Raw genomic sequence first — 25,760 nt, 5'->3', positions numbered from 1 at the left:
GCAGCAGGTTGACAAACGTCCAATATCCTTCTGTTGCTGCAGGTGACGAAGTCGCTGGCTTAATTTCATGAGATTGCCCACCTCTGACTCGCATGTCATTAGGATGCTAATTTAATTTTTCATTTTTTTTAATGCGCTGCTAGTTGCGAAGAATACAACTCGCGGGTGAAGACAGCAGAAATGCCGCTTCCGCGTTCGAAAAGGCAAATGCGACGAGCGCACTCGGCCTCGCGGGCACAGCAGAGGTCTTCAAGTTGCAGCGGAGCGCGCACATAGGAGCTAAAAGCGCCCGGCTACCGCACGGTGGTGAGACGTTCTTCGTTTTGGCCACGCTTATAAACAGCGAGAAACAAGGCCTCGAAGCGTCGTTTGTCTTTTTCGGACGCTTATAACTAAGTCAGCGGGGTGCGCAAGTTTTTATAGCAGCCTTTTTTGTCGCGATATACGTGGGCGCGCCACCCAGCCACTTTAACGTCACAGCCCCTGTGTCTCGCGATGCCACGTGGAAAGCAACCGAAGGACTGCCCGAGAAAACAGGGCCCCCCCGCAAAACTCTTTCTGTTCGCTTCTTTACGGGCATTGAGATGATGTCTGCAGGTGAGAACAACGGGAAAAGCAAGACGCCCAGAAGGTAAGAGCGGATCTCTTTTACGCCCGGACCCTTCCAGAAAGCGATGGCTAACAACTAAACACTGGTTAGTACTGGAAATAACTACAGAACCTGCCATGCATTAAAGTTAGTGCTGTCGGCGAAAAACAGTATTTATATTTCAATAACATTTCGTTCAAGGAACTCCTAACCACAGTCGCGGTTTCTGTTAAAATTTCACGCTGAGCAGTGCCGTCCAGCGGACAAGCACATGGGAGGGTGCAGGACTGGACAGCAGAGCGGGATTTGTGCCCCATCATATTGGGTACAACTGTGGATGCGTTCCATCATGAGCGGGAGGAAATAATGAAGGAACAAGAGGATAGGGAGAAGGAGAAAAAAAAAAAGGCGGTCGGCTGATTTGGTTGGTTGGTTGGTTCATAGGAAGGGAAAAGCGCAGTATCTGTCACACTTGCTCTGTGGACACCTGAACCGCGCCGTAAGGGAAGGGATGAAGGTGGGAGTGAAAGTGGATAGAGAGAAAGGGGGGTCGTAGTGGAGGGCTACGGAGTAATTTCGACCACCTGGGGATCTTTAACGTGCGCTGACATCGCACAGCACACGGACGCCACTTCGTTTCGCCTCGATCGAAACGCAGCCGCCGAGGCCGGGATTCGATCCCGGGAACTCCGGCACAGTAGTCGGGCGTCTTACCACTGCACCACCCTGGCGGGGCGGCTGATTTGCGCATAAGGTCAAAGAAGAAGAAAAAAAGAATGTCAAGGTTCCGGGAGAAATGAGCGGGCGCGCGACGAGCCATTTTCCTCTTGAGACTGACGACAACACGACGCACGTTCGTCGTGAAGCCTCACAATGCACCCGAGGTCGCAGGGGTGCAATTAAACGATTATAAGGCTCGGCCTTGCTTCATTTCTTTTTGTTCCTGGTTTTCTCGCAGATTGCAAGCGCTGATAGCGCGTGGGAAAGAGCGTCCACTTTTATTGTTTACTGCAAAAAGAACTACCTCATGGGATAAAGCGTAAAACGGTATCTGGCAAGCGTCGACCTCTGACTCGAAATCTGTTGGAGCTTATTTGAACAGAGGAAAAGGGGTCGAAACGGAGGCCACCTTTGAGAAAGGGTTTTACCGTTGGACATACGCTACAATATTGTAACAGCATTTCCAGCTTCTTCTTGGCTACCCCGAATGCCTATATACTTATTCCCTACAGATTCACCAGCACAGGTTTTAAATCTAACTGTAAACACCATAGTTTTGGGGCTTCATTTTTTAACTGTACTTCTCCGTTTACGAGAAATCTGAATAAATTATTAAGCCTGTCTTCAGTACCACCGAGTAAGAATAACCTCGAATATTTCGGTGCGAGCGTACGTGAGCCTCGATCTCTGACCCTCTTTTGTAACAGGGGCGCTGACGTCAACCTCGAAAGCAAAACACGAAAAAAAGAGAGTAAGTAAGTGTCCCATTAAATGCCGGAGCTGCTGTCCTATACACCTTCAGAGGGCGCTCCGATAGTGAGGCGCATCTCCGTCTAATTGGTCAGGAGAGGGCAGCGAGCATCCTGCTCGATTATTACAGTGCGCGAGCGCCAATGTGTTGCTGCGGCGTCTACATTATCTGTACATATTGGTGGCCGCTTATATGTATGTATACATAAACGCCGCGGAACGACTGCCTCAGTGACCGAGCAGCTTTCCCTCGCTCAACTTACATGAAGAGAAAGTAAAGCGGAAACATGGCGCGTGAATAGGTCCACGCCCCGGCTCTTCGCCCGTGCGCATATGCAGAGCAATGGCGATGAGAGTAGTTCCGGATTCAAGGGCTGTTGAGCGTCCTTACCATAATTGCGTTCTCCTCTCCCTCGATGCCTCCCTTTCAAAGACGGGACATGCATTCGCAATGACTCCTGACGCACGTCGATGTGTTCATCGCGAGCATATATACCATGCAGTGTCATTTATCGACCGCTGCGGGCCCGCTTAATGGATTCGGGCAGAATAGAAGTTCGTTTTTGTTTTTCTAGGAATTTGGAATCACAGACAGTTTCGAAGCCTTGAAACTTGACCGAATTGGGCGAACGTTGTTCGAAATCTCATCAGCGTGGTGTACTATATTACTCAATTTCACCCGGTTGCCCAACATGCGCCATTGTATAGAGTGCACACCCTATCGAATACTGTAGAGACAGAGTGAGTGAGTATGTACTACTATGCTTTTTCGAGCGCCTCGTCCGAGTTGCCAGTCAATATCGTGGCTCGAGTCAACGCCTCCTCGAAGTTAGAGGAGGCGTTGCTCGAGTTAAAGCGAACTACAGATCTGCGCAGCACTGTCATTCGGTGCCTTATAGTATACCAACACCACTAACACATAAGTTACCGGAGTTAGGTACCGCAAACCAGCTGGCGACGCGAATCCCATTTCAAGATCGAGTAATTTGTTCAATTAAGACGAGATATAAGCTTCCCTCTAGACTTCTCGGGAGCGGAAAGGGCCCTGTGGGGAGAGGGGGAGGAGAGGAGGCCATACACGACTGGTCCGTGCGGCGACGGGTGGAGGGGTACTACTGAAGTCGTAAAGACACGATAGGCAGTATCGGGGAGAGAGTATTCTTTCGCCCGCTTTCATATAGCACACCGGTTCTCTACCGGCGGGGGCATTCTGCAGCTGTCGGTTGCGCAACAGTCGACGCTGCCGCCAGCGCTTAGGAGGTTCACGGTCATGCTTCACCGAGCTGTCCAGCCCGCAGCGGGGGGACGACGAGGCTCTTTTTGGGATGCCGGCCCCTGAGGATGCCCCGCTGCTCGCTTCGTTCATTTCCTCGAGCTAAGCGCGGCCATATTATCTCGGCTATCTACTTCCTTTCTCTCGTCGCCCGAAGCCGTCTCTTTGGCCCAGCAGTCGGTCCGTTTCGCTCGCCTTTTCCTAACGACTGGTCTCGGAGTGAGCGAGTAGTGTCCGGTTCGCGCCACACTGCAGAAGCCAGTGATGTCTTAATTGACCAAGAAGCTGCCGCGACACGGGGAGGAATGCGGTAACGTTCCAAAACTAGCGACCTGCCCAAACTAGAATTTAGGCAGGTACCTAACTATTGTCCGCAGGCATCGAGGTCGCTGTTGAGGTTCGCAACAAATGTCACGCATTTTTTATTCTTTTTCAGGGAAAAATCAGGTATGTCCCGAAAGAGAGAGGTAATCGTTAGAGTTGCAAACGTTCAGAACGCTACATAAATTAAAAATGCACCCGCATGAGGGGGCGTACACGAATGCGATAGCATCGAACAGTACGAAAAGCTGTTGCAAAGCAACCCGTAAAACACTATTCTGGAAGGGTTATGACGCGATTTTCGCTGAACCGAAGCAATTATGTTTCCGCCTGTTGACTTTGCGTAAACAGTTAATGAACCCTTTCCAGACGTTACACAAGCCCTTGGACGCACTATCGCTGGGGACTGGCACGTTCAATGAAAGGGCGCGAGATCTTTATTCGCCCTTGCCGGCACGGAGGCAGACCATCATGACTATTAATCCCCCCCCCTGTTACCTTCACGCCAGTCAGAGCGCTCTGCAACGATAAGATTGGTCAAAATAGCCGGGAACTCGAAACGGCGCACGCAATATCCCGCGGGTGCAACAATATAACCGTTCCGTCGCCTTGCACGCACGGAAGCTTTTGAAACGACAGCGCTGGCACGGTAGCAACGCAAGGCCGCGTCCTCGTTTTAACCGCTCCGACCTCGGACGTTTTCAACCGTCCACTGAGATAGAGAACCATTATAGAGCAACACGAACCGTGACTCAAATCTGCACCCGCGTAACTTCTTGGTCCTTCACCAGGATTTCTGTCTTCTCTGAAGAACACCAGGTGGCCAAAATCAATCTGGGTCCCTCAATTACACGACATGGCTTGCATCTCACGCCCAGTGGTTGCGCATCTATATCCATTAGTCTGATACTACTCTCCTTCACACGCACAAAACACACCACGGTTGCGGGCATCACGAAGAACGCGCACCTTTCGCTGCAACTGCACATTACCCAGCAGTTTGGGGCCGCGGCAGAGCAGAGACAATGCGTGGCTAAACCAGCGCCAAGACAATGTCGCTCCGAGAAAAATACCGTCGTATAGCAGCGTGCTTTGTATAACGACGTGGAAATATATAATACACGTGTCCTTGAAGCACCTCAGATATTATACAGAGAGATGCAACAAGGGCAACCGTAGCCACCCGGCCCATCATGGAACATATATGCCCCAACGACGCATTTATATATCCACCACGTTGCGAGCTCCATCAGTGACTCGACTAGTTAATGCGACAAGGCACGCATGTCATCACAACGCACCCGCTTCTGTTACACATGGGGAATAAATACCATAAGCGCACAACGGCGAGCAAATCGCCGCCCCTCACCGCCAGGGGGAGACACGGAAGACCTCACAGGGAGAGCACGCGATACGTGTCACTCCTATATAGCTTCCGCTCTGTCGACGCATACAATGCGCCTGCTTTTACACAGACACGGAGGCGGTCTAGCCCCCATTAGCCCCGCCCGATTATGACTAATGGCATCAACGAACCCCAGAGCGCGCAATGGCCGCCGCGTTGTGGACATGCGCAAGCGAACAAATTATGAGAATACGCGTGCATGCGTGCGAGTGAGCCATACGTGCACAGTAATCGCGCCACGACTGTCGTCCGGGCATAATAATATACACACGCCGCGCGAAATACCGGCTGATGCAAAACAATGCGCGCGCAGCTTGCGCCAGCAGCCCAGCGTTGCACCACCTGAGCGAAGCTCCCACGAGATACATTTACATGGCATTCATTCAAATGGCGCGTTCGCAGAGACGGGCCGAGAGAGACCGCACTATTTTTATAAGTGCATACACCTGCGGCAACTGTTTCCACAATTCTCTATACCAGGACGGAACCGACCGCCCTCCGGCAGATTTCATAACCGATAACAAGCACGTATGGGTAGCGCGTAAAAACATTTCTGGAGGCGCAGTAAACGTTCCGGGCATTGGTGCCGGAAACGTCCGACGCGAAAGCGAGGCCTTTAGACGTCGCCGATACAATATGGTTTCAGTCACGCAAACTCCATATGCATGCCAGACAGCGGCCAGAGGACGACGGGCGTCTATGAGCGTCTAGGCTCCGAAAAGAGAAGCCAGTGCAGCGCGGGAAGATGGCACTCGCAACATGCACGTGTCCGGAGACCTGTGCTTTGTGAAACGTTGACTCAGCCCACGACGGGTGAAAGCCAACGCGAGGCTCTAGGGAAGAGATGAAGCGAAGGGGGAAACGAGATTGCAAGAGCGAGCGAGACTTCCTGTGGCGATCCGTGAACGCAGCGGTGGGTCGTCCGCTGGCTACGATGTAATAGGCCCTTGTGCGACAGACAGATTGCGCGATATGTGGCAGCCGCAGGATGGCGATGAGGTGGATGACGGTGAAGCCACCGAGTGGGACGAGTACGTGCAACGCAGTGGCCAATGTGTGTTCGCTGAACCGACGCTGGTTTGATTCGCTAGGCCTGTGCTCCTCCGCCATCTTTCACCGAATCTCTCTCTCTTTCTCTCTCAATGTAATGGATGAAAGAGTGGACACATCCGTTCGTACATGATAGCAAGGAACGATACGACGCTTTGGACAGCCTAACAAGGGCACTAACCATCGGCGGGGCAGACTGGATGAACGTCATCATTGCAGCGGAACCAACCAGGTAATAAAGCAGAACCAATCAGCCCAAGGAGCCCGACACTCTGCGGCGCATGTCGTAAGACAATGCAAAGACACCCTTGACACAACCAAGGCCATTGTCCCATAAAGAGCGCTCTCACCTCACTTGTCCACAATCATCATCAGTAGCAGCAGCAGGACTGTGCCCACTGCAGGGCGAAGGCCTCTCCCATTTTCTTCCCTTTAACCCGGTCCTGCGCTAGCTGCATCCACTTGACTAATGCGAATTTCGTAATCTCATCCACGCACCTAATTTTCTGCCTGAAGTATAATATAGCCCTGCATAAAGAAAGTGATAAAACTCCAGTCAAGGAAGACGTTAGGCAAGGAGACACGATCTCTCTCCCTAGCGCTGTTACAGCTTGCTTAGAGTGTATTAAAAGACATCGAATAGGAGCAGTTAGGCATCAGGGTCGATTGAGAATATCTCAGTAATCTTCGATTCGCTGATGAGTGATGACATTGCCTTGTTAAGTAACTCTGCAACTCATGATAAATGATCTAAACAGGAGAAGCAGAAATGTAGGCCTAAAGATTAATATGCAGAAGACTAATATAATGCTGAACAGCCCGGGAAATGAACAGCAGTTTAATATAGTTAGCGAAGCGTTGGAAGTGGTGGGCGAACATGCCTACTTAAAGGGCCACTGTCCAGGGAAGGCCCTTTTAAGCAAAGGCGCCCAGTGTTTCGATCAGGTACCGGAGATAGTCTGTGCAAAATGCTACAGTGACACGCGCGCCGCAAAGCATCGAAAATACAATTCAAAGCTCACTCATGCTCTCCTTTGGGAAGCCAGCTTCCCCGTTTCCTGCGCTGGCCCGACGGGCCACAGCAATGACGTACGTACCGGGAACGATGTCGATTGGTCCGTCTCGCTGACTGACAGGAGAAGGATGGGTGTCTACCGCTCGCAGCGCGCTTTTCCCTCGCCACGACCATACAATCCAGCGGCGCGCGCTCCCTCGACCGTTTTTTTTATTATTATTATTATTTTCGCGCTCGCGGAGAGCCACGCCTCACCTCCCGCCAAACGCGGAGGAGGAAGGGGAATTTGTATTGCGGAGGCTAGACAACCTCGGGCAAGAGAGTGAAAAACCTTTGCGAGGGAACGGAAGGAGAGAGGCATGATAGAATCGGGTGATTGCGGTGACTTACTCTTTTTTAGTTACTCTTTTCAAAAACATTTTGCGGCCTTGCGTTCTAGGGGCGAAGTCTCACAGTCACCGGGGAAGAAAATATTTGCGACCGGAGGGTGGATAGTGGGCCTTTAAGGAGGGACCACGAAAGGAAAATAACTAGGAGAATAAAATTGCGATGGAGCGCATTTGGAAGGTACTCAAACATTATGACTAGCAGCTTACCGGTATCACTCAAGAGGAAAGTGTATAACAATTGCATCCTACCGGCAATCATCTATGGGGCGGAAAAATGACAAAAAGGGTTCTACTTAAGTTGAGGACAATCCAGAGGACTATGGGACCAAAAATGGTAGGGGTAACATTAAGAGATAGGAAGCGTGCAGAGTGGGTCAGAGAAATAACTCAAGTTACCGACATTCTAGTGGACATTAAGAAGAAGAAATGGGCATGGACAGGACACGTAGTTCGAAAAGAGAATAACCGATGGTATCTAAGAGTAACCAATTGGATCCCAAGGGAAGGTAGGCGTAGCAGGAGCCGGCAGAAACTTAGGTATCCACAATCGGCTGCTTGCAAAAATTGCATAACCTTCTCGCTTTCAATATAGGAGCGGAAAGTCGATGTCGTTTGGCGATTACTGTTCATTTGGTGCGAAAGAAATCAAGTGCACATAGCCTGAAGTTGCGACAGGCACCTAAGGGCACGTTATCTCTTGCGTTGTCTGGGAGGTGATGACGATGATGAATAAAATTTATTGATACAAAAGTGAGAGGACCGAGCCTATATATAAGCGCATAGCATCAGTGCTCATAGTGAAACATGGGCCCACTAATCTTTAACAGCTAAATGGCTCAGCTTAAGCTAGTTGCAACACGTCAAACGCGAAGTGTGAAATCCCCTGGCTCTACCGACAGGCGACACATTGCTCTCGTTTCGCGCAATAATAATATTGTAAGAATAAACTTTGCAAATCGCGATGAAAGATTGCGCACTCGCTCAAGAGCCATTCTTCACAAATCGCGTTTGTCGCTCTTGGACAACGTGCGTCCAGCCTTTCTGTAAAGAGCCGCATAAAAGAAGTCCCAAGTCTGCCCGACGGTTTCTTCGACGTAGGCGTAGTATGTACGGACATGGGCTCAAGAAAAACATCCAAGCGGAAAGAAGAAAGTCAAGCCAAGCCGCCTGAAGACACGTGTAATAGATCCGCAGTCTTTTGGCGCGTTGAGTGACAACAGGATGAGCAGAGAGTGAGAGAAAGATGGGCCCAGCACAAGCCGCTTTTTCTGCGGGAAGCGATATCCAGCGATATGAAAATGGAGGGAGGGAAGAAAGAGAGAGAGAAAGAGAGTTGGCTCCGGAAGGTGCGGGGGGGCTAGACATTTGCGTGACCAGGGATTTACGAGATGAGCGTGAGCCCCACCAAAGAAGGAAGGCTCGGGGCTACGCGCAAGCTCCACCGTATTGCGTGTCCGTGTTTTGTTTTTCTTGTTGCTTATTTCTTCTGCCTGCTGCCTTCCTTCCGTGGTGCATCCTTAGTTCGTTTCCTTTGTTCTGTTTATATATCTATCCCTGTTCTCGCGCGAAGCCGGGCCTGATTATGATAGATGGGACAAACAAAAAACTCCTCGGAGAGAATCGAAGGGCCCCCGTCAATAGGAAGGACGCGCCGGCCTCCGTTGCGACTTTTCATTCTCCCCCGACGGCAGCCACCGTCTTCTAAATTGGGCTCCTTCGGAATTCTTTTGCGTGGCGGCGCTCTCTTCAAGCACCGCCGGTTGGCAACTTGCTAAAAAAAAAATAAATAAATAAAAAATAAAAAAAAAAAAACACAATCAGAGAGAAGCGGAGAGGAAGCGGTCTCAAGATTTCACTCGGCGGGTGGCCGGCCGGCAATACCTGCTGCCCCCTCACAACACAAAGCACGCATCACACTTTTGTTCTACCGGTGTTTTATCGCGTCTTGTGTCACTGGGATTCCTTTCCGCTCCGACTGCAGCTTGAATTCCGCCCTCCTTGTGTTTCGGGGAATGTTTCAGGGCGAACGCGGATTTCGGGCTCCAGAGAGCACACGTCTCAGATGCGGAAGACGCTACGGGCAAGGCAACCAGCTCCATAGGGTTTCACAGCTGCCAGTCGGTGGTGTGGATTACCGCGGGGGAGAATTTACGGCTGACGCACGTGAAATTCTAGACGACGACGCTGCGAACCGCTCGATTTCCTAGCTACCGCTCCCCTTCCCATGGGCGGGGGAGGGGGTTCTTTGGATAATGTACGACTGTTGGCACGTGGATAAGGCTGTCACGGCCCACCCGTTGCTGCTCTGCCAGCGAGAAGTGACCTTCCCTACACGCAAGCTGGGTGGCGTATTACGCACGTCCGCGCTCGGAGGAATGCGAACGCTGCAAGACGTCGCGCTCCGTACTGATTTGAGCGATGTCTTTTCCTCTTAGCTCTGCTTTACCCTGTGTCCGCCGGCAAAACTACGGCACCAAGCTTCCACCTCCGCAGTGCAGTGGTAACACTACAGGCCTAGTGTGGCCCACCAAAACTGTGCGCCTTGAAATCTCGCTTAATCCGAAGTTCCGGTTTATTCGATGTTGCGCTTCGATCTCGCCAGCATAACGTGAGGTGAGGGAAAGGTGATGCATAAGGTTCTACCTTGATTCGAACTCCGAATATTTTTAACAATGACTTCGGTCCCATTCAGGTTCGAATTTTACATTATTCATTTCATTATAATTTAGAGCTGCTGCGTACGTGAAGTTAAGCTATTTCTATAGTTGCAACTTAATATGTAACAGTTGTTGAGCAATCAAGCGTTCGGCCGCTGCTTTACCGATAAGGGACATCGCCGTTTACGCTCTATAAATGCCTGCTTTGTGCTGTCACTTGGTGATGTTGCGAACGCACAGAGTAGTTCGACCGATCAGAGCAACGGCGAATTTACAAGCCGCTCTTGGAAGGGACGTTTGGAGTAGGGGCGGTCTCATTTAAACCACGCATTCGTACCTTGAGTTCTTTTGGTCGCAAACTTTAGCTTCAGAATGCTCTTCCTACGTAAAATTTGTCGCATAGGCGGGGACTGTCCCTCGCCGATTTATTAAACACACCGCTAGACTTCAGCCGCCATGCGCTAACAGCCATGAACCGAAAACAAAGAGCGTGGTGGTGGTGGTGGTGGTGAAAACTTGAAAACTTGCCCCATAGCATTCGTCCTCGCAACGGTGCGTACGCTGTGAAGGCGCAGCAAGCCGAGGCACCAACAAAGAGGCATTCCGACGAGCACGAAAGAAAGAACAGGAACATTGCTGACAAAATACTTAATTGTAAAAATAAAAAAAGCGGCAATCATGACACGCCAAGGTCCAAACAGCGAACAAAAAGTCGTGACGGGGGTCAAAAGGCTACACAAGCAGCGCTGAGCGAGTCCGTTCCGGGCGCCGTTGAAAGGGCAGCCGGCGGCGACGACGACCGCTGGCCTTGAAAGGCGAACGCCAGTGTTATCGACAAAAAGGAAAAGTGATCAGCCCGAAGATGGAGTAGCGGCGGGAGCGCATCGAGTCAGGCAGATGAGAACGGCCGGCTTCCAGAGACAACGCGTAGCTGGCGAAAATAGGCTTCGGGGGAGGAGAAAGGGGAGGAGATAGCTGCGTCTGCGAAGACACGGCGCAAATGAGAACGAAGATGTCATCGGCGGACCTGGCTGCTCTTGTCTCCGATTCCCGCTTCGCAGAGGAGAGGCGCACGAAACAAAAGCACTGGCAGCAGCCGCAGTAGAGCCACGGACGGACGAACGACTTCGTGAGCGAGTCGGGAGAAGAAGAAAGAAATGAATGAAGACAAATAGGAGGAAATGAAAAGAAGGGCGGAAAAAAGACAAGCAGGAGTTGGCGAGGCGGGCATGGGAAGAAAAGAAGGAGGTGGCGGCTGCAGTCAGCCAGGCGAACGAAGAATGGAGGTCGGGTTCGATTAAAACGCTCTTGCGGCAACAGCTTTGTCCTTCCGTATCTGCTTGCCAACACAGATCGGGAATAAAGTGCGAACAGAGCAAAGCAAAAAAGGTTTCGGGAGGCCTGCTTGTTCTTCTTCGTCGGCTCTGGAAGCTGAGATAAACTCTCTCTCTCGATCCATCCTCCGGCAAGAGAGGAAAAAGGTGGCGAATGTGCGCAGCGTAGGTATATACAGTAGTGCTGGTTGGTGAAGTGGAAAGACAGAGACCGACGAGCTGAAGCATTTTTAGCCCTCTGACTTTCAATGTTTTTTTTTTTTTTTTTTTCGCGATGCTTTCTTTTGTTCGGACGATCGAGGCGCGCAAAATTTTTGGGGCTGTGAGGTGTCGTAGATTCGTTTTCGTTAAGGAAAAGGGGGCGATCGATTAGCGACTACAGGGCGCGCCGGCAACCTGCAGGTTGCGCAGGCGGGCCATCGGGGCAAGCATCGATAAGAGCGACCTCTTCGGCTCCTTTCTTTCATTCTCAACGGTTCCTTGCTTCCTAAAAGCATCAGACAAGCACACAGAACACCGTGGGGAGTATTAAGGAATATTCTGATAGGTTTTCAAAAGCCATCGAAGCAGCCGAAACTGTGGTTCGGAAGCAGCTAGAAATGGCCGCCTTCTTCTACCTGCTTGTAGCCCCTTTAAGACGGCAAATAAATAAATAAATGTTCAAAAATGAAATAATGGGGAAAACAAACGGAATTCACGACAGCCAAGAAAAAACGGACGGAACAGCCGAAATACCATTCTCATGCCCAAAATCGTGCGGCGGACGACCCCATCGTCCACAAAGGAGTGTTGCGGTCACGGTCACGCAGGTTGAGGGCGAGGAGACACTCCATATTTTCCTCCAGGAAGGAAAGAATAATAGACCGCCCGGCGCGGAGGAGTTGTGCGTGCGTACAGAGATAACACAGCCACACAAGGACGCCTCGCACTCAGCACGCATTTCCGTTGTCACTTCGATCCAGGAGCGTCCTTCCAGATTATTATTTTCCTAGATTATTCCCTCGCAAAAATGTGCAGTACATGCACGACCGCTTAAGCCACCACCAACGCTGTGTGCATTTTACTCTGTTCCAGTTCTTACCATGCTCGCAAGACGTAAAAAGAGGACTGCGAAAGAGAGGTGTGATGGGGAGAGAGAGAAAAACACCCCGGAAATAGCGCCACCGTAATATCGCATCTGGGCCGCGCCTGTTCTCCGCTTTTGCGACGTCGACAGACGAAAGCCTGGACATTGCATGACACGCACGCGGCAGTGACGTTACGTGTCCGGAGCGCGCGGCTATGCCTGGCCCGTAAAAGGGCTGCCATTACACTGGCACGCATGGATGACGGCAGGCGCTGTTTTCGCACATGACGTGCCGCCTCCGCGACCGGGTTTCACGCAAACGGCTCGCATCCTCGCAGCAGCGCCGAAGACCGGGTCGACGTTCACAAACTCCGATTATTTTGCGCGTAAAAAAAAAAAAAAGAAAGAAAGAGGAAATAGAAAGAGAACGGTCAGAGGAAAAGGCAGCCAGCACTAACACATGGTAAATAATGGCAGCGTCCTGAAAAGAAAAAAGAAAAAAAAAATAATAACAATAAAACAGCGACGTGTCGCCGTGGCAGGCTTGATTGGGGGGTCCAGGACACGTGACACGTGCAGTCGAAAGAGCGCTGGGCGGACAGTCATTTATTTTTTCAACTTAGTTCTTCTTTTCCTTGTCTTTTTTTCCCTGAGAGGAAGCCACGACGATGTTTTCGTTGCAGCAACAACCGGGCTATAACGCGCGCAGTGCAGTTCTTATATTGCGTGTATAATCTGCAAGCCTTTTTGAAGTATACGCTACCGGGATAAATAACCGATGGATTCAGCACAAGCCCACTCCAAAAGATTGGCGCCGCCAGCTTTCCCACAATCGCTGGTTGGACTGGATATGCTTCAGTTAGTGACTTTAAAGCTTGTATCACGTACGTTACCCCCCTCCCTTTATTTTACCTAGTCAGCTCCAGACGATGTTTTGCTTTCTTATAGAGGTAGTACATATACCGATTTGACAGTGCGCGTTAACATCAGACACGCCATTACCGACAGCGGTCCGCTGCTGTCGATGGGGCGCGACTCATCAGAAAAGTTTCTCCAGAAGAGAGAGGACTCGGACTACAGTCGGTATTTGTTCTTCCAACTAAAATAATTGTATAGATTGCACACAGGCAAACGAAAAATAGAGGACTAGAGACCAGGCTTCTTCCCCGCGTCTGTTATTTAGCGCTGTTTTACAGCTAACCGAAGAAACCTTGGCATCCGCCAGCGCCCACACATGTTGTGTCAGCCACAGAGCGGCACAGCCAGGAACACGGTTGCCACGGGCCGTTGATCACAAGGACTACGCATACATCTTTCCTCTCATTTTTACTCTCGTGGTTTCCACTTTCCTTCATTTCGTTCAAAGTAGCAGCCACACTTGGCTTCCCTTCAGAATGTGCTCCGGATGACCTCCGGCGTAGAAAGATACGCCACGACCTCTTCACGCGTCTTGGCAGCTCAGGCGTGTGCACGTTAAGCAAGCGTCAAAAGCGGGGACCTGAGTAAAAGAGATGGTGTGCCGTCGCAGCTCAGCCGCTGAAAAGCGGCAACGTGAGGCAGGCAGTGCGCGTGCATATAAGCGATAAGAGGAGAGAATGTAGCATTTGGGATGCGCCCACCACCCGTGTCATACTGAACGCGCATGTTTCGGCACAGTGGTAGAATCCCTGCGGGTAGAAAAAAAGCGCCACGTGAAGCTGCCAACTGTCACGAGATACTGCGTTGGACAGCTGCAACCGAACGTGTACGAAAAGCGTTAAACCACACTGCTCCCGGCGCGTCTGCCTTTGGAACGTATTGCCAACGGAACCGCGAAACGCGACACAGCTTGGAGCACCTTAACAGCGCCAGAAACGAAGCTAACTAAAAAAGAAAGAACGACGCTGACAATAAAAAAAAAGATAATGCTGAAAACAATTGGCACCACTGAGCCGCGTCTAGTGAAACGGAGCTCTTTGTCAAGTGCGTTGCATTTTATTAAAAAAAAAAAAAAAAACATTGTATCTTCCTTGTTTCCCTTAAAATAAAAAAATAACTCTTTTGAAGAGGTAAAATGTGCAAGATCGGCAGTTCAGCTCATAGCGGGAGTGCTGTCACTTCTGTGTACGACGCAGCGTCACACTGCTCTTGCTCGCAAGCCTGTTCCGTGCTGTATACAGTTGTGTGGATCTGCATATATAGCTTTGCGACGACATATATTAACTGCGATCATGAAAAACCGTTGGACGACGCCAATGAACCGTAGCTGCCGTCCAGGAAATGTACTGCACGCCATATAACTCGACTCATGGGCCCCACAGCCGTAACCTAACAACACGCACCGCCAATAGGAGCTTTAGAAAAGTACGACATTTCACGAACCCAACGACCGATGGGTGCGCAGTATTATAGCTTCGCCTGGGTATGTTCTCTCAAGTGAAGTTCAGTGGCGTTTCAGACGGAACCATGCGGGCACAGTGGAACCTCACTAACACCGTTCATAACCATATTCGAAATCGCCAGCTACCGGAGTTGGCGAGCGCATACACCACCTTCCCTGCTTGTTTTGCGTTCATACTTGGCATGAAGACCGGCCAAATCATTATAGACGTCTGTTGCATATCAACTGCATTCCTAATTTGCCGATGCCAGCTTTGGAAGTACTTTAAACCTCAAAATTATATCTTTGCACATAAAGCAAATACCCCCCCCCCCCCCCCCTTTATTTTATTTTTATTTTTATTTTTTATTTTTTTGCTTACTGCCCATTAGTACTGAAGCTCTGGCGACGTTGCGATGTCATTTATGCATTTATGACTCGGACACAGACAGACTTTGGAAACGGTCGATTTGTGGGTGGATACTGTCTTCGTTATTATTATTATTATTATTTTTTTTTCAATGTATACGAGCAACAGAATATTGGCAATATGTTTTGACAGCAAGCCACCAAAAATTTAAGGGGTGCACTTACGTCTTTTTACCTGATGTAATGCGAAAGCAAATGAGGCGTCTTGCGTTGGCTTTGGCTGGCTTGTTATGTGGATTATGGATTTCATGCTTGGCTATGATTTGGATTCGGACTATGACTAACGTCACTAGTCGCTATGCAATGTCATTTAGGCATTATAGCCAATTAATCATGACTGGATTCGGTATTGGCTTGTTACGCGATTTCTGGATTGCATTTTGGCTATGACTAATGTGGCTAGTCGTTATGCAATGTCCTTAGCCAATTAATCATGACTTCATTCGGTATTTTGTTTGTTTGTTTGTTGTGGATTATGTTGAATTGGATTTTAGATTGGTGACGCATTCCGCGGACAGTCACTTTCTGTGCACGCCACTGATGAGCCATGTAAGGCTTTCGCCGTAAAAACTGGCCCGCGCCAAGGCAGGACGCACTTACCCTGACTTTTAGAAGAGGTATCTGTTGGCACGCTGTTCTTTGCTTGTCTTGCTGCTGGAAAGAGACAAGACAGCGGATAAAGAGATCAGAGAGGCCAAGCATAGACCGGCCATGAACGTTAACAACCCCTGAGGCACTCCTGACAAGGCTCAAGATAAGCCCTTCATTTAAACGAGTTTTAAAGCAGGCGCTGCAATCTCTACATACGTCCGCATTTATCTTTGGTTTCCGACCTCGCTCGATAGCGAGCAGTTTTGAACAGGTGGCAGATCTTATTTATGCTCAGAAAAGATAGAAATTAAAGGGGTGGGAGAAAAAACAAGTTAACTCTGCGCTTGCTGCATGCAGTAACACTAATCACACTTAAATGATAAATCGATACCCGCCGAACATAAAAATCTCCAAATGTCTCCGTGCTTACGTACTCTTTAATGTAGGCTCGCACCCACGGCATTTCGTTTAACAACTGCAATCGGCTTTATGCATAGAGGCAAACGGAGGATGAGAAAACGCCGGTTCGTCCACCGCACACGTAATCACCGAAGTGCAGATCGCCACTGACGAAGCGGGGATCTCAAGAGTCCACGCACGCGGAGCAATCAAGCGTCGTCATTCGCAACGCGTCAACAGAGCAGCGCCCGCACGCGACAGAGGAGAGAGAACGAGTCTCCACAATCAACAGTCGGAGACGCATCTTCTCGCCCGGGTGTGTTTCAATCTCAGGCCGTCTCGCGCGGCACATTGCGACGCGAGGCCGGTTCCGCCCCATTCTCTGGACACAGTGCATCACCCGCCTCGAGCGAGTCTTGTCATCTGCAAATCGTTCCCGGCTCTTTTCTCTCTTTCTATATACATTTCTCTGCTTATTCTTGTTTCGCAATCTCCAGCAATGCCGACACTGAACTAGACCCGCCCTACAGCGACGCAGCGTTCTTCCAAACGCAGGCTGTCTGTCTGGCCGCATGGGCGGCGGCCCCATCACGGCCCGTTCTCAAAGCGTAAAATAAAAAAGGACGGTGGGGGAGGAAGGGGCAAGGTATCGTTACCTCCAGAGCGGGCCGGGCGTTGCGAGCTGCCGCGCCGCTGCGTTTCTTCCACGGCTAGCGGAGTCAAGAACGCGTGCGCACAGACACACAGACGCAGCACCACACACGCGTGTATACTTTGCCTACTGCTACAACTATCGCCGCCACCGCAGCAGCCACAACACACCAGCCAGTCCACCTTAAGTCCTCTCCTCCTCGTTCGCCATGCTAGCACGTCTCTCCCCTTCTCTCCGACCTGTGCATTTCCTGCTACGCTCGAGAGAGACAGGTAATCTGGCCCTTCCTCCGTGCATCTCCGCATACTCCTAGCGGAGAGATGACCTCGTCTTTGTGCTCGCATCCCTCCCGTTCTTCTTCGGTGCCGAGTTTCAAAAGAGGCTGGCTCCGCGGTGGTGGTTGCTGTTGGTGGTCGCGGCCCTGCTGTATTATAATGGAGGTGACGCGCTCTAGCTCTCATGATCGCGCGCCCCCGCTCGCCGAAAAAGAAGACCTACCGGAGAGGTCGACGGCGCGCCACAAAAACCACAACCACCGCCCGAAAGCGCCATCCGCCACACTGCTGCTGCTGCCTGCCACCAGCGACGGTGATGCGACCGACGCCAACGCGAAGTGAGCCACCATTCCGACCACAAGAGACCCGAGTGAGCCGACGCCCAAACTTAGCGGCAGCTCCCGCACGAAATGCAGCCGCGGTGCTTTTTGTGCACCTCCGCTTCGGGTTCAAGAGAGTCCACGTAAAGCCTGTGGAGCGCGAACAGAACGATTTAAAAAACAGAAGAATAGCATAAAACAGAGGAGCCGCTAGCTTCGTGGGAATAGAGAAAAGAGCGGTCAAACCCACGCGAGCGTGTGCTCTACCTGCACAGATGGCGAGGTCGCTCGAAGATAGAGACGCTCTAAAGTTTATAGTGCGATCACGCCCAAATAAATGACGCCCTTTGGGCGTTGGTAGGTAAAACGCCGCGGGAGGCGCGCAATAGGCCGGCGCACGTACAGCGGAACGAGAGAAAAACGCGACAGAGAAAACAAGCTCGGGAACATCTTGCCTTGGTTTTTTCATACACTTTTACTTGTCTCTCGGTGTGGGGTAGGCGACTTCAAGCGTCTCAGCCTGACTTCATATGGCCTTATAAGGGTCCGCTCAGTTTCTTGTGCATGAAAGCTACAGGGGTGACAACCTCTCCAATTCTTCTGCGAAATTCGAGAATGCCGTGCCAATAATGGAGAGCCGTAGCCTTGCGAAGACCCACCGCTATGAGTGGCCATGTGGTTTACTAATCTATAAGATATCGAGATCTACAAAGATATCGAGACACGATTAATAAAGCATGCGTCCTGCGCCTTTATTTTCTAGCTGTCGTGGTTATATGGGCACATCCAGCATGGAAATTGATGAATGCTCTGTGCTGAAAGATGGAGTAGGCTGTGCGGAGTAGAACATTTGCCGGTTGTAAGAAGCTGACTTGTTGAGGACGACTTTTACTTTGACCACCCGCTTTGAAAACTATCGACAGGCGATGACAAAGCAATCAGTGGCGAATAAACGACTCAAACAGCTTCTTCATTGCACTGCAGGAAGGAAAAAAATATATTTTAATCTGCACCTCTCTACAAGCGGCGCACCCTTCAGCGTGCACGCTAGGAGTAACAATAAAGAGAAATATCAATTTGTGACGTCAACTCGAGCGCTATTGAGACGACATCTGGCGTCGCGTATAGCATCAAGCCAGCGCTTGTTCCTTCGACAGAGGCTACGCCGAGTCGACTCAAACAGAACGAGAGAGGGGGAAAGAAAGAAGCCCGGATGAAAACAAAGCGTCCAGAGGAAGGAAGGAAAGTGCAACCGCTTGCATGAAGGACTGACTTCCTCTTCTCATGAAGTGCGTGCAGGAAGAACATGAACAAGCGCTGCCATTGTCTCCCCGAGTTAGCCGCAAGCCACTAGCGGCACTCTTCCGCACCGCAGATAACACACATTGCGCGGCGTGCGCGCACACGCAACAGCCTTGCAGCTTTATCGGGGCCTATTATGGAGCCTCAAGGCTCCCCCGACGACTATGCTACTGTTTATACACGCTTTACAAAACACACGCGCACCCATGAAACACGGCGTAGCTTGTTAGCGGCGACGCGACCATAGAGAAAGAGACGCGACGCCGAGTTCGTGGCCTCGCAGCCAGCGTGGACAGCAGCGAGCGGTTAGACCACATCACGACTGATTCCGTTACGTTACGCAGGCCGCGGCTTTGCAGGAAAGATGTCATGGGCAATATATTAATCAAGCCCAGTGGGACGAGGCTGTCTGCAATTGCGAGCATGGCAGGGCTGACATTTAATCGCCAGTATCAGCGCGGCAAGCGCGTTATCTCTCTCTGGCTGGCGACTTCCTGATCAGCCGGATGACGTGCTCCGGGTCATACCAGCAATGGCGTATATCGCCAGAGCAGAGTAATCCAGAAAACGGGGGCGGCTGCATTGTACTGAGTCCGTGTGCTGCAACACTGTGCATCGGCGAGATAAACCTTGTCATTGGCAATGCCGTCTCAACGAGGGCTTCCGGACCGACTAAGCGGTCGGCATGAATTACGCTCGTCTTGTGCAGGCCTGGCTTCTACTGTTGAAGATAAGGAGGAGCCGGCCAAGCATCGCTCACAAAAACGAGACATAAACAGATGGCCAAATCTATAATTGAAAACACACGTGCCCGCGCACAGGGCGGCTTCGTCGTTAACATGACACGCCTTTCATGCATTGCACAGTATTTAATTTGAAAAAAAAAAAAAAAAAGGATAGAGGATAGAGGAAGCCGACATAATATCTGCAGTAAGCAGGTTCGGAACCATCAAGGCTGGGTACAACGACGTCATGGCACAAGAATTGCTTCGCGCACATGCCGTGGTGCAATACAAATATTTATCTAATTATATGCGCTAACGACAACGCATTCGACATATATAAATTGTTCTCATATTAGAAATATTCAGTAATGCTGAAGAAAGAAGAACGCATTCGTATATTTTCAGAACAAAACAAACATACTTACAACCCGACTCGCAACAGAAAAGGTTATTAGAGTTTGGCGCACGATTTCAACAGGCTTCTCAACTTTGGAAGTTGTTGACATGTTATCAGAGGACCAGGGGCAGCTCTAGTTTTTATTAGAGAGACAAAAACGGGAAGAGTACACGCAGTGTGCGAGTGTGGGGCGGGTAGACGCCTTATCGCATAATTCCCGCAACTCGCTCTGCGCATCCAAAGTGGCACTCGTCGCTCGTGGAAAGAACAAAAAGAAATAACACGCGGAGGGGCACCGCGCGGCCATCTACATACACGGCGTTGTTTTTACGGGCGGTACGTGCTCGCTCGTGTGCGCATACAATGAAGCAGCAGCTCGGCGAGTTAGGCCGAACGGGTGAACACGAAACAGCGCAGGACGCTTCTTTTACGTCCCCCCGACGTCGCTCTCCTGCGCAGCCGCACTGGAGTGCCCACAATGCGAAACGGGGACAGAATGATTTTCTTTTTTTTTTTTTTTTTTCAAGCAAGCTGGGAACAAAGCTCACAGGCACGCACGTCCTAAATCCGCCCGACACCGGCGGTTGCGAGACCGGGAGAAACACTTCACAGCGCAAATGCATAGACTATTTATACACTCGGAATAGTGTACTAGGGTTATCTTGGGCGTGTATACCGTCCCTTTTGTCACCACCACAATACGCATAAACAAAGGATTCAAAAGATGCCGCTTTGTTAAATAACAGTGTGCTATCCGTGAAACTGTCCAGGTTCGTGTTGCGGCTGGAATTCGCTTCTCGGCAAAGCAATAATGCCTTGGACTAATAAAATAAGGAGGACCAAGTCTAAGGATTACCACGGCGAAGGCTACGCAGAACCTAATGTGAGGCACTTTACAAAAGGAAACCTCCCGAGCGATAACTGCAGTGCAACACTGGTACGGAGCCGTTAATGCATTTCGTCTGCTGCCGGAAATCGAACCCGCGTACTCGTGTTGAGCCATGGAATGCCATGTAGCAGTGCTGCCCTCCTTCCCCGTCTCCCTGCCCCGCTTCCTTTTCTCCCCCCCGTTGGGTAATCTCCACTTCAGTGCCAGGGCCCTTAATTCTTTCCTTCTAGCCTGTTACATGAGTTCGCGTGCCGTGCGCAGGGTATAAGGTGATCGAGTTAAGCAATTACTGCCCCAAGCAGGCTTCAATCGAAGCTAGATGCTCAGAGTGAAAATACGCCTTCTTCGACCGGAACGCGTCTCTTCGTCTGCCGTGGACTCAGATGGGAAAACAGTCTTTGCGTCCCTGTGCACGCGAGCCTTCCGTGTGCATGTTCGCAATACGAGAAGGCGGGTTGGTGTCGTCACGTAAATCAGCCACCCGGCACCAGTACCGCGAGCGTCGTAAAAAGGCTGATTTAATAATTCAGTATTGGGGAAGGAAGAAGGGCCGTCTCTGCTCCGTCAGAGGGAGGAGGAAACTCTCGGTGGACGATGAACGGTTGAAGCCATGTAATATATATACGGTCGCTGCCATCGACACACACATCCGGCGGTCAGCTCGCAGCTCAAAGCGGCGCTGATTTGCGGTGGTCGAGGGACGAGCGGCGTTTTCGGTGAACATACATACGCCTATTGTGTGCACCGGCCAGCTGTTGAGTCAGAGCGCCGGTCAGCTGGCTATCCGTTCTGTGGTTTTCGCTGCGAGGGGACGGAACGCCTAAGAACACCGCGCGGTCGTAAAAGATCGAGAAGAATTGCGCGGTCTGCAGGTCTCTGATGCACTGCGATGCCGCGATATCAGCTTCGCGCGCCGACTACGGGATGGAAAGACCGGGGAGGGGGGGGGGGGGGAGAAGCACATGGCATTGTATCATTACATGCAACTTTTATTCATTAAATCAACCAATGCCTAAACCTCGCTTGAAGGCATTGGTGTAGCAGAAGTTTAGCGCAACATAACACCTATAGAGATAGTGTGTGAGAGAGAAATGTAACGAATGCAGCAGAATAGAAGAGCAGAGGAACAAGGATACGCATCAATAGAAGATTGGTAGATTTATTTAAAACTTTTTTTTCTCAGCTAAGCCGGCAGATAAATATCAAAAAGCGTTCAAAACTCTCTTGAAAAGGGCCTTTATTCAGTGCGCTCACGCATAGGGTTAAACAGATTGTTATTATAAGGAAACGGCACCCAAATACCCCTGCTTCTTCACCAGGAGAGGACGATGTCTTGGCCTTTATTTCGCTGAAAGCAGATCTGTTATTTGGTCTCCGTACATAGCAAATATTTGTACACCAAGAATAATTAACCAACAACCTTTCGCGCATACACAAATGAGCTGAAGAAGCCAACTTCCTCTGCTGCGGTCTTTCACCCTTTTAAAGAAATCACATGATACAAAAAACACGCAGTTTAACCCGACAACAGGAGAGACGATGGTCAAATTCCCCAAAGGACAGAGGGCTGAGAGAAGCTGTCTCCCATCAGGAGGCGCTTTCATCGAAGTCCACTGACCCGAAGCAAAGAGGCCACTTTTAAGTCTTCCGTCCAAGAAAGTATGACCAAAAAGAGAAAAAACGAAAAAAAAAAAAGGGGGGGGGGGGGGAGGGGGGGTATAGAAGGACCCTCGGCGCCGACGGTAGTGAACAAAGAAAATGGTTGGAAACGAAGTCACAGCACATTTCGCAATCCTTCTCCAACAGTGGCATGCACCACTGTCTCAGAACGGTGTAAACATGTTTGCGGCCGCGCCGATAAAAAGAAGCCGGGAAGGCAGAGTCCGTCTTGCAGTCTGCAAATCCCTTCGGCACGCAGACGGAGCTTCTCCTCTCTGAACACCGCCATAGGCACACATACATGCAGGTAAAAAGGAACGCGTTCAGCTCGCGGGAAGATGTTTACAGCGCTCCACCTTCTTTACGGCTCGGTCGAGGGCATACATACCCCATAGGCGGCGCGCCGTTCGCTTTACGACGCCGGCCAGAGGACGACGCGGAAGGTTCACAAATCGACGCGCTCGACTGCTGCTAGTAGCGCCGATGCACGGCCTGATCCCTTAGAGGAGAAGAGACCGACCTGACACTGGCGCTGTTCCACCGCCGTGGCAGAACATGCGCAAAGCGCGCGACCACAACGCGATCGTATCGCGTTCCGGCCAGCGACCGACCGACCACCGCCGCCGGTCAATCTTTTAATCCCCACGCAGGAAGATTTCTATCGGCCGAATTTTCGAGCGCTTGGCCAGCGACGCGAGACGCGGCCCGGTGGGTTAAGAGCGTGTGTGTGCCCCTGTGGCACGCTCTTTTTTTCTCTCCCGTTCTAGTGGATTGGTTACTGGCTGGCTTTATCGCTTGGGCAGTGTTTTCAACGAAGCCTCGTATCTTCAACCACCCTTACCAAACATCTTCCGCTTTCGTGATCGCACGCTTGAGTTACAATTCTCCGAGCAGTGGACACATGCGTGCTTCTCCTAACCAGCAGCCGGGCTTCGCTCGTTTGCAGGTTAAGCACGAGGGCTCGCTTTAGTGAACAAGCGCCCGGCTTTTTTATCTCGGACCCGCCTCGCTCCCAGACAGTGTGAGGAAAGGGTCCTACCGCATGTCGTTGGTTTTCTAAAGGATCACATAACTCTTCTCGAAAAAGAACGCACGAGGCCCTTCGTTTTTATGAGGGAGCGTGAAGCTCTGCTTTTAAATTGCCCAGGCACCAACGTACCGTCCTTGAAATTCCGAGAACAAGATAAGCGTAACGCGACTCGGAATGCCTTAAAAACCGCTTAAGTGGTTTCCGAGCGCCCCCTGACTGCGCTTCAGGCTCCCCTCAAACAATCAAACTGGAAACTTGAAACGCTGAGATCAGTTTCTCCTTTTCCTTCTCGTGTCAAGCAGCCCCTCTGCATAAGTGTGCGAGGATCGAATCAATGCGCGCTCCCGTGTTCGCGGTGCGTGCGAGATTTATTCGGATTTCCGCGAATCATGTTCGGTACGCGAGCATTTTTTTTTTTTTTTCACTTTTAATCACAGTTCCTGATCCGTTTCTTTATTTTTTATTCGAGTTATTTAAGGGCCGTGAGACTGGTACCATTAAAATTCTCTGCTTTTCGCCCTAGTAGGCTCGCTCCTTTTATTTCTTGTTTCTTTTTGCAAGCTATTCGCGCCGCTCTTCCAAACGTTTCTTCAAATTCGCAGCCGGTACACCCGAAATAAAATCTGAAATGGTGAGCTGCATTGAGCGTCGAAACTCGATATTCGCTAAAAGTTAGGCAGGGGCACCTGAGCCCGGACATTAATTTGCACTTGGCGTTGCGCTAAGGGTTTAGGTTTGGAACAAAAGAGACGCTCCATCAAAAGCGATACGGACGTCATTTTCATCAGTTCTCGTGCGCGCTCGTGAAAGCCGCTGTCAACGGTATACTCAGCCAGGTAAACTAGGAAATGCGCGTAACAACCTCCTGGGGCTCTATAAATCATTACACTAAACAAGCCAGCATACAACAATGGCCGTAGTACACAATACGATGTCTGTGTTTCAGAAATCGGCAACGTCTGACGATGATTTATACCAGCGAACGTCGATTCAAACTTTCACCATGCAAAAACGAGACGGTAAACGAATGTGGCCGATTAGGCGACCCGCTATATAGAATTTTTTTCAAATAGCCCCCACCCCTTATGGTTTTGTTTCAGTCCATGGGTGTCGTTCTTTAGTAACGTGACGACGTTAAAGGCTCCGTTGTGCATGAAATCAGCGTGAGCGTTCTGAGCGAAAATTCATCAGCATGCCACTGACTGCTCGGCACGCTGTCTGACGTAACGAGACAGCATCGAGCTCCTTGGATGCCAAGGGCTCATGCATGCAATATATTGACTTACCACTGTATACGTATACCAATAAGTCCAACAGAGGTCCAAATTAAGGGGGAGTTGTAATTAAGCGAATATAGAGGTGTGCCTATACATACGCAATGCGTGTCAACAAAACGTCGACGTCTATTCTCGTGTGACTCCAGCGCAGAGATACAATTCAGACCATCGGAAAAAGTGGCACTAAGGCAGCTCTCTCTCTCTCAGATGGGCGCAACGGAAAGGTGTGAAAAGCTGCCAGGTCGCCCCGTCTCTACAGCGTCGCATAATCCGTTCGCTCCCTTAAAAATAGTCGGGCCGCCGCATCGGGAAAAAGCGGCTCGAGACTCGACAAACGCGTCCTAAGAAAAGGCTCAGCAGCCGGGCCCGTGCAGCTGTTACGAGAGGTCGCGAGGCCGCGGCTGCTGCTTCAGTCCCCTTTCGCCCCAGCTGTTTGTCCCGCTCGGACCGACGAAGGGACGGGGTGCACGATGGATGGATAGACGGATGGATGGATCTAGCCGCGGGGGCCGGTGGACAAGCTGACGCATTGATTTCGTCTCCCCCTTTCACCCACTTCGAGATGGATCACCCCCCAGGGAGTGTTTTAAGCGGGTTCCCGGGCCAGTTGGAAAGAGATGGGGAGGCGGCCAGCTTCTTTCCGTTCGATCGAGTTAGCTCTGCGCGTGTACCCCTGCTAGCATTGACGAATTGCAAATGGCGCGGTTCGCGTCGACCCGCAGTCGCCGTGTCCTTTGTTTAGAAGCGCAGCACGTGTCAGTCCGCCCTCCCTCTCGACAGTGGAGATTGTCTGCGCAGCGGAGTCCCGCGTGGCGTATTCTTCTGCACATTTCTGTGCAGCACGCTCGAAGCTATGCCAAGAAGGTGACACCATCGCTGCGTCCGTA

At 50.8% G+C, this 25,760-nt stretch overlaps 1 protein-coding gene across 6 annotated transcripts in view; it reads right to left on the bottom strand.

The window, feature by feature from the left end:
- Positions 1–25,760, bottom strand: part of LOC146193889 (uncharacterized) — a 397,134-nt gene that overhangs the window by 66,313 nt on the left and 305,061 nt on the right. For 4 of the 6 annotated variants that reach the window (XM_084602858.1, XM_084602859.1, XM_084602861.1 and 1 more), the window contains exon 2: positions 15,958–16,011. In XM_084602858.1, coding sequence (XP_084458984.1) covers positions 15,958–16,011 — 54 coding nt within the window. The remainder of the gene's footprint in view (positions 1–15,957; positions 16,012–25,760) is intronic. The other 2 variants (XM_084602860.1, XM_084602863.1) reach the window with 1 other exon arrangement.

Source organism: Amblyomma maculatum, chromosome 4 (genome assembly GCF_055883805.1).
Source record: "Amblyomma maculatum isolate TAMU_Amacu chromosome 4, ASM5588380v1, whole genome shotgun sequence".
Classification (NCBI taxonomy): Eukaryota; Metazoa; Arthropoda; class Arachnida; order Ixodida; family Ixodidae; genus Amblyomma; species Amblyomma maculatum.
Note: the sequence above shows the minus strand (reverse complement) of the source record. Positions and strands in the feature narration are given on the sequence as shown.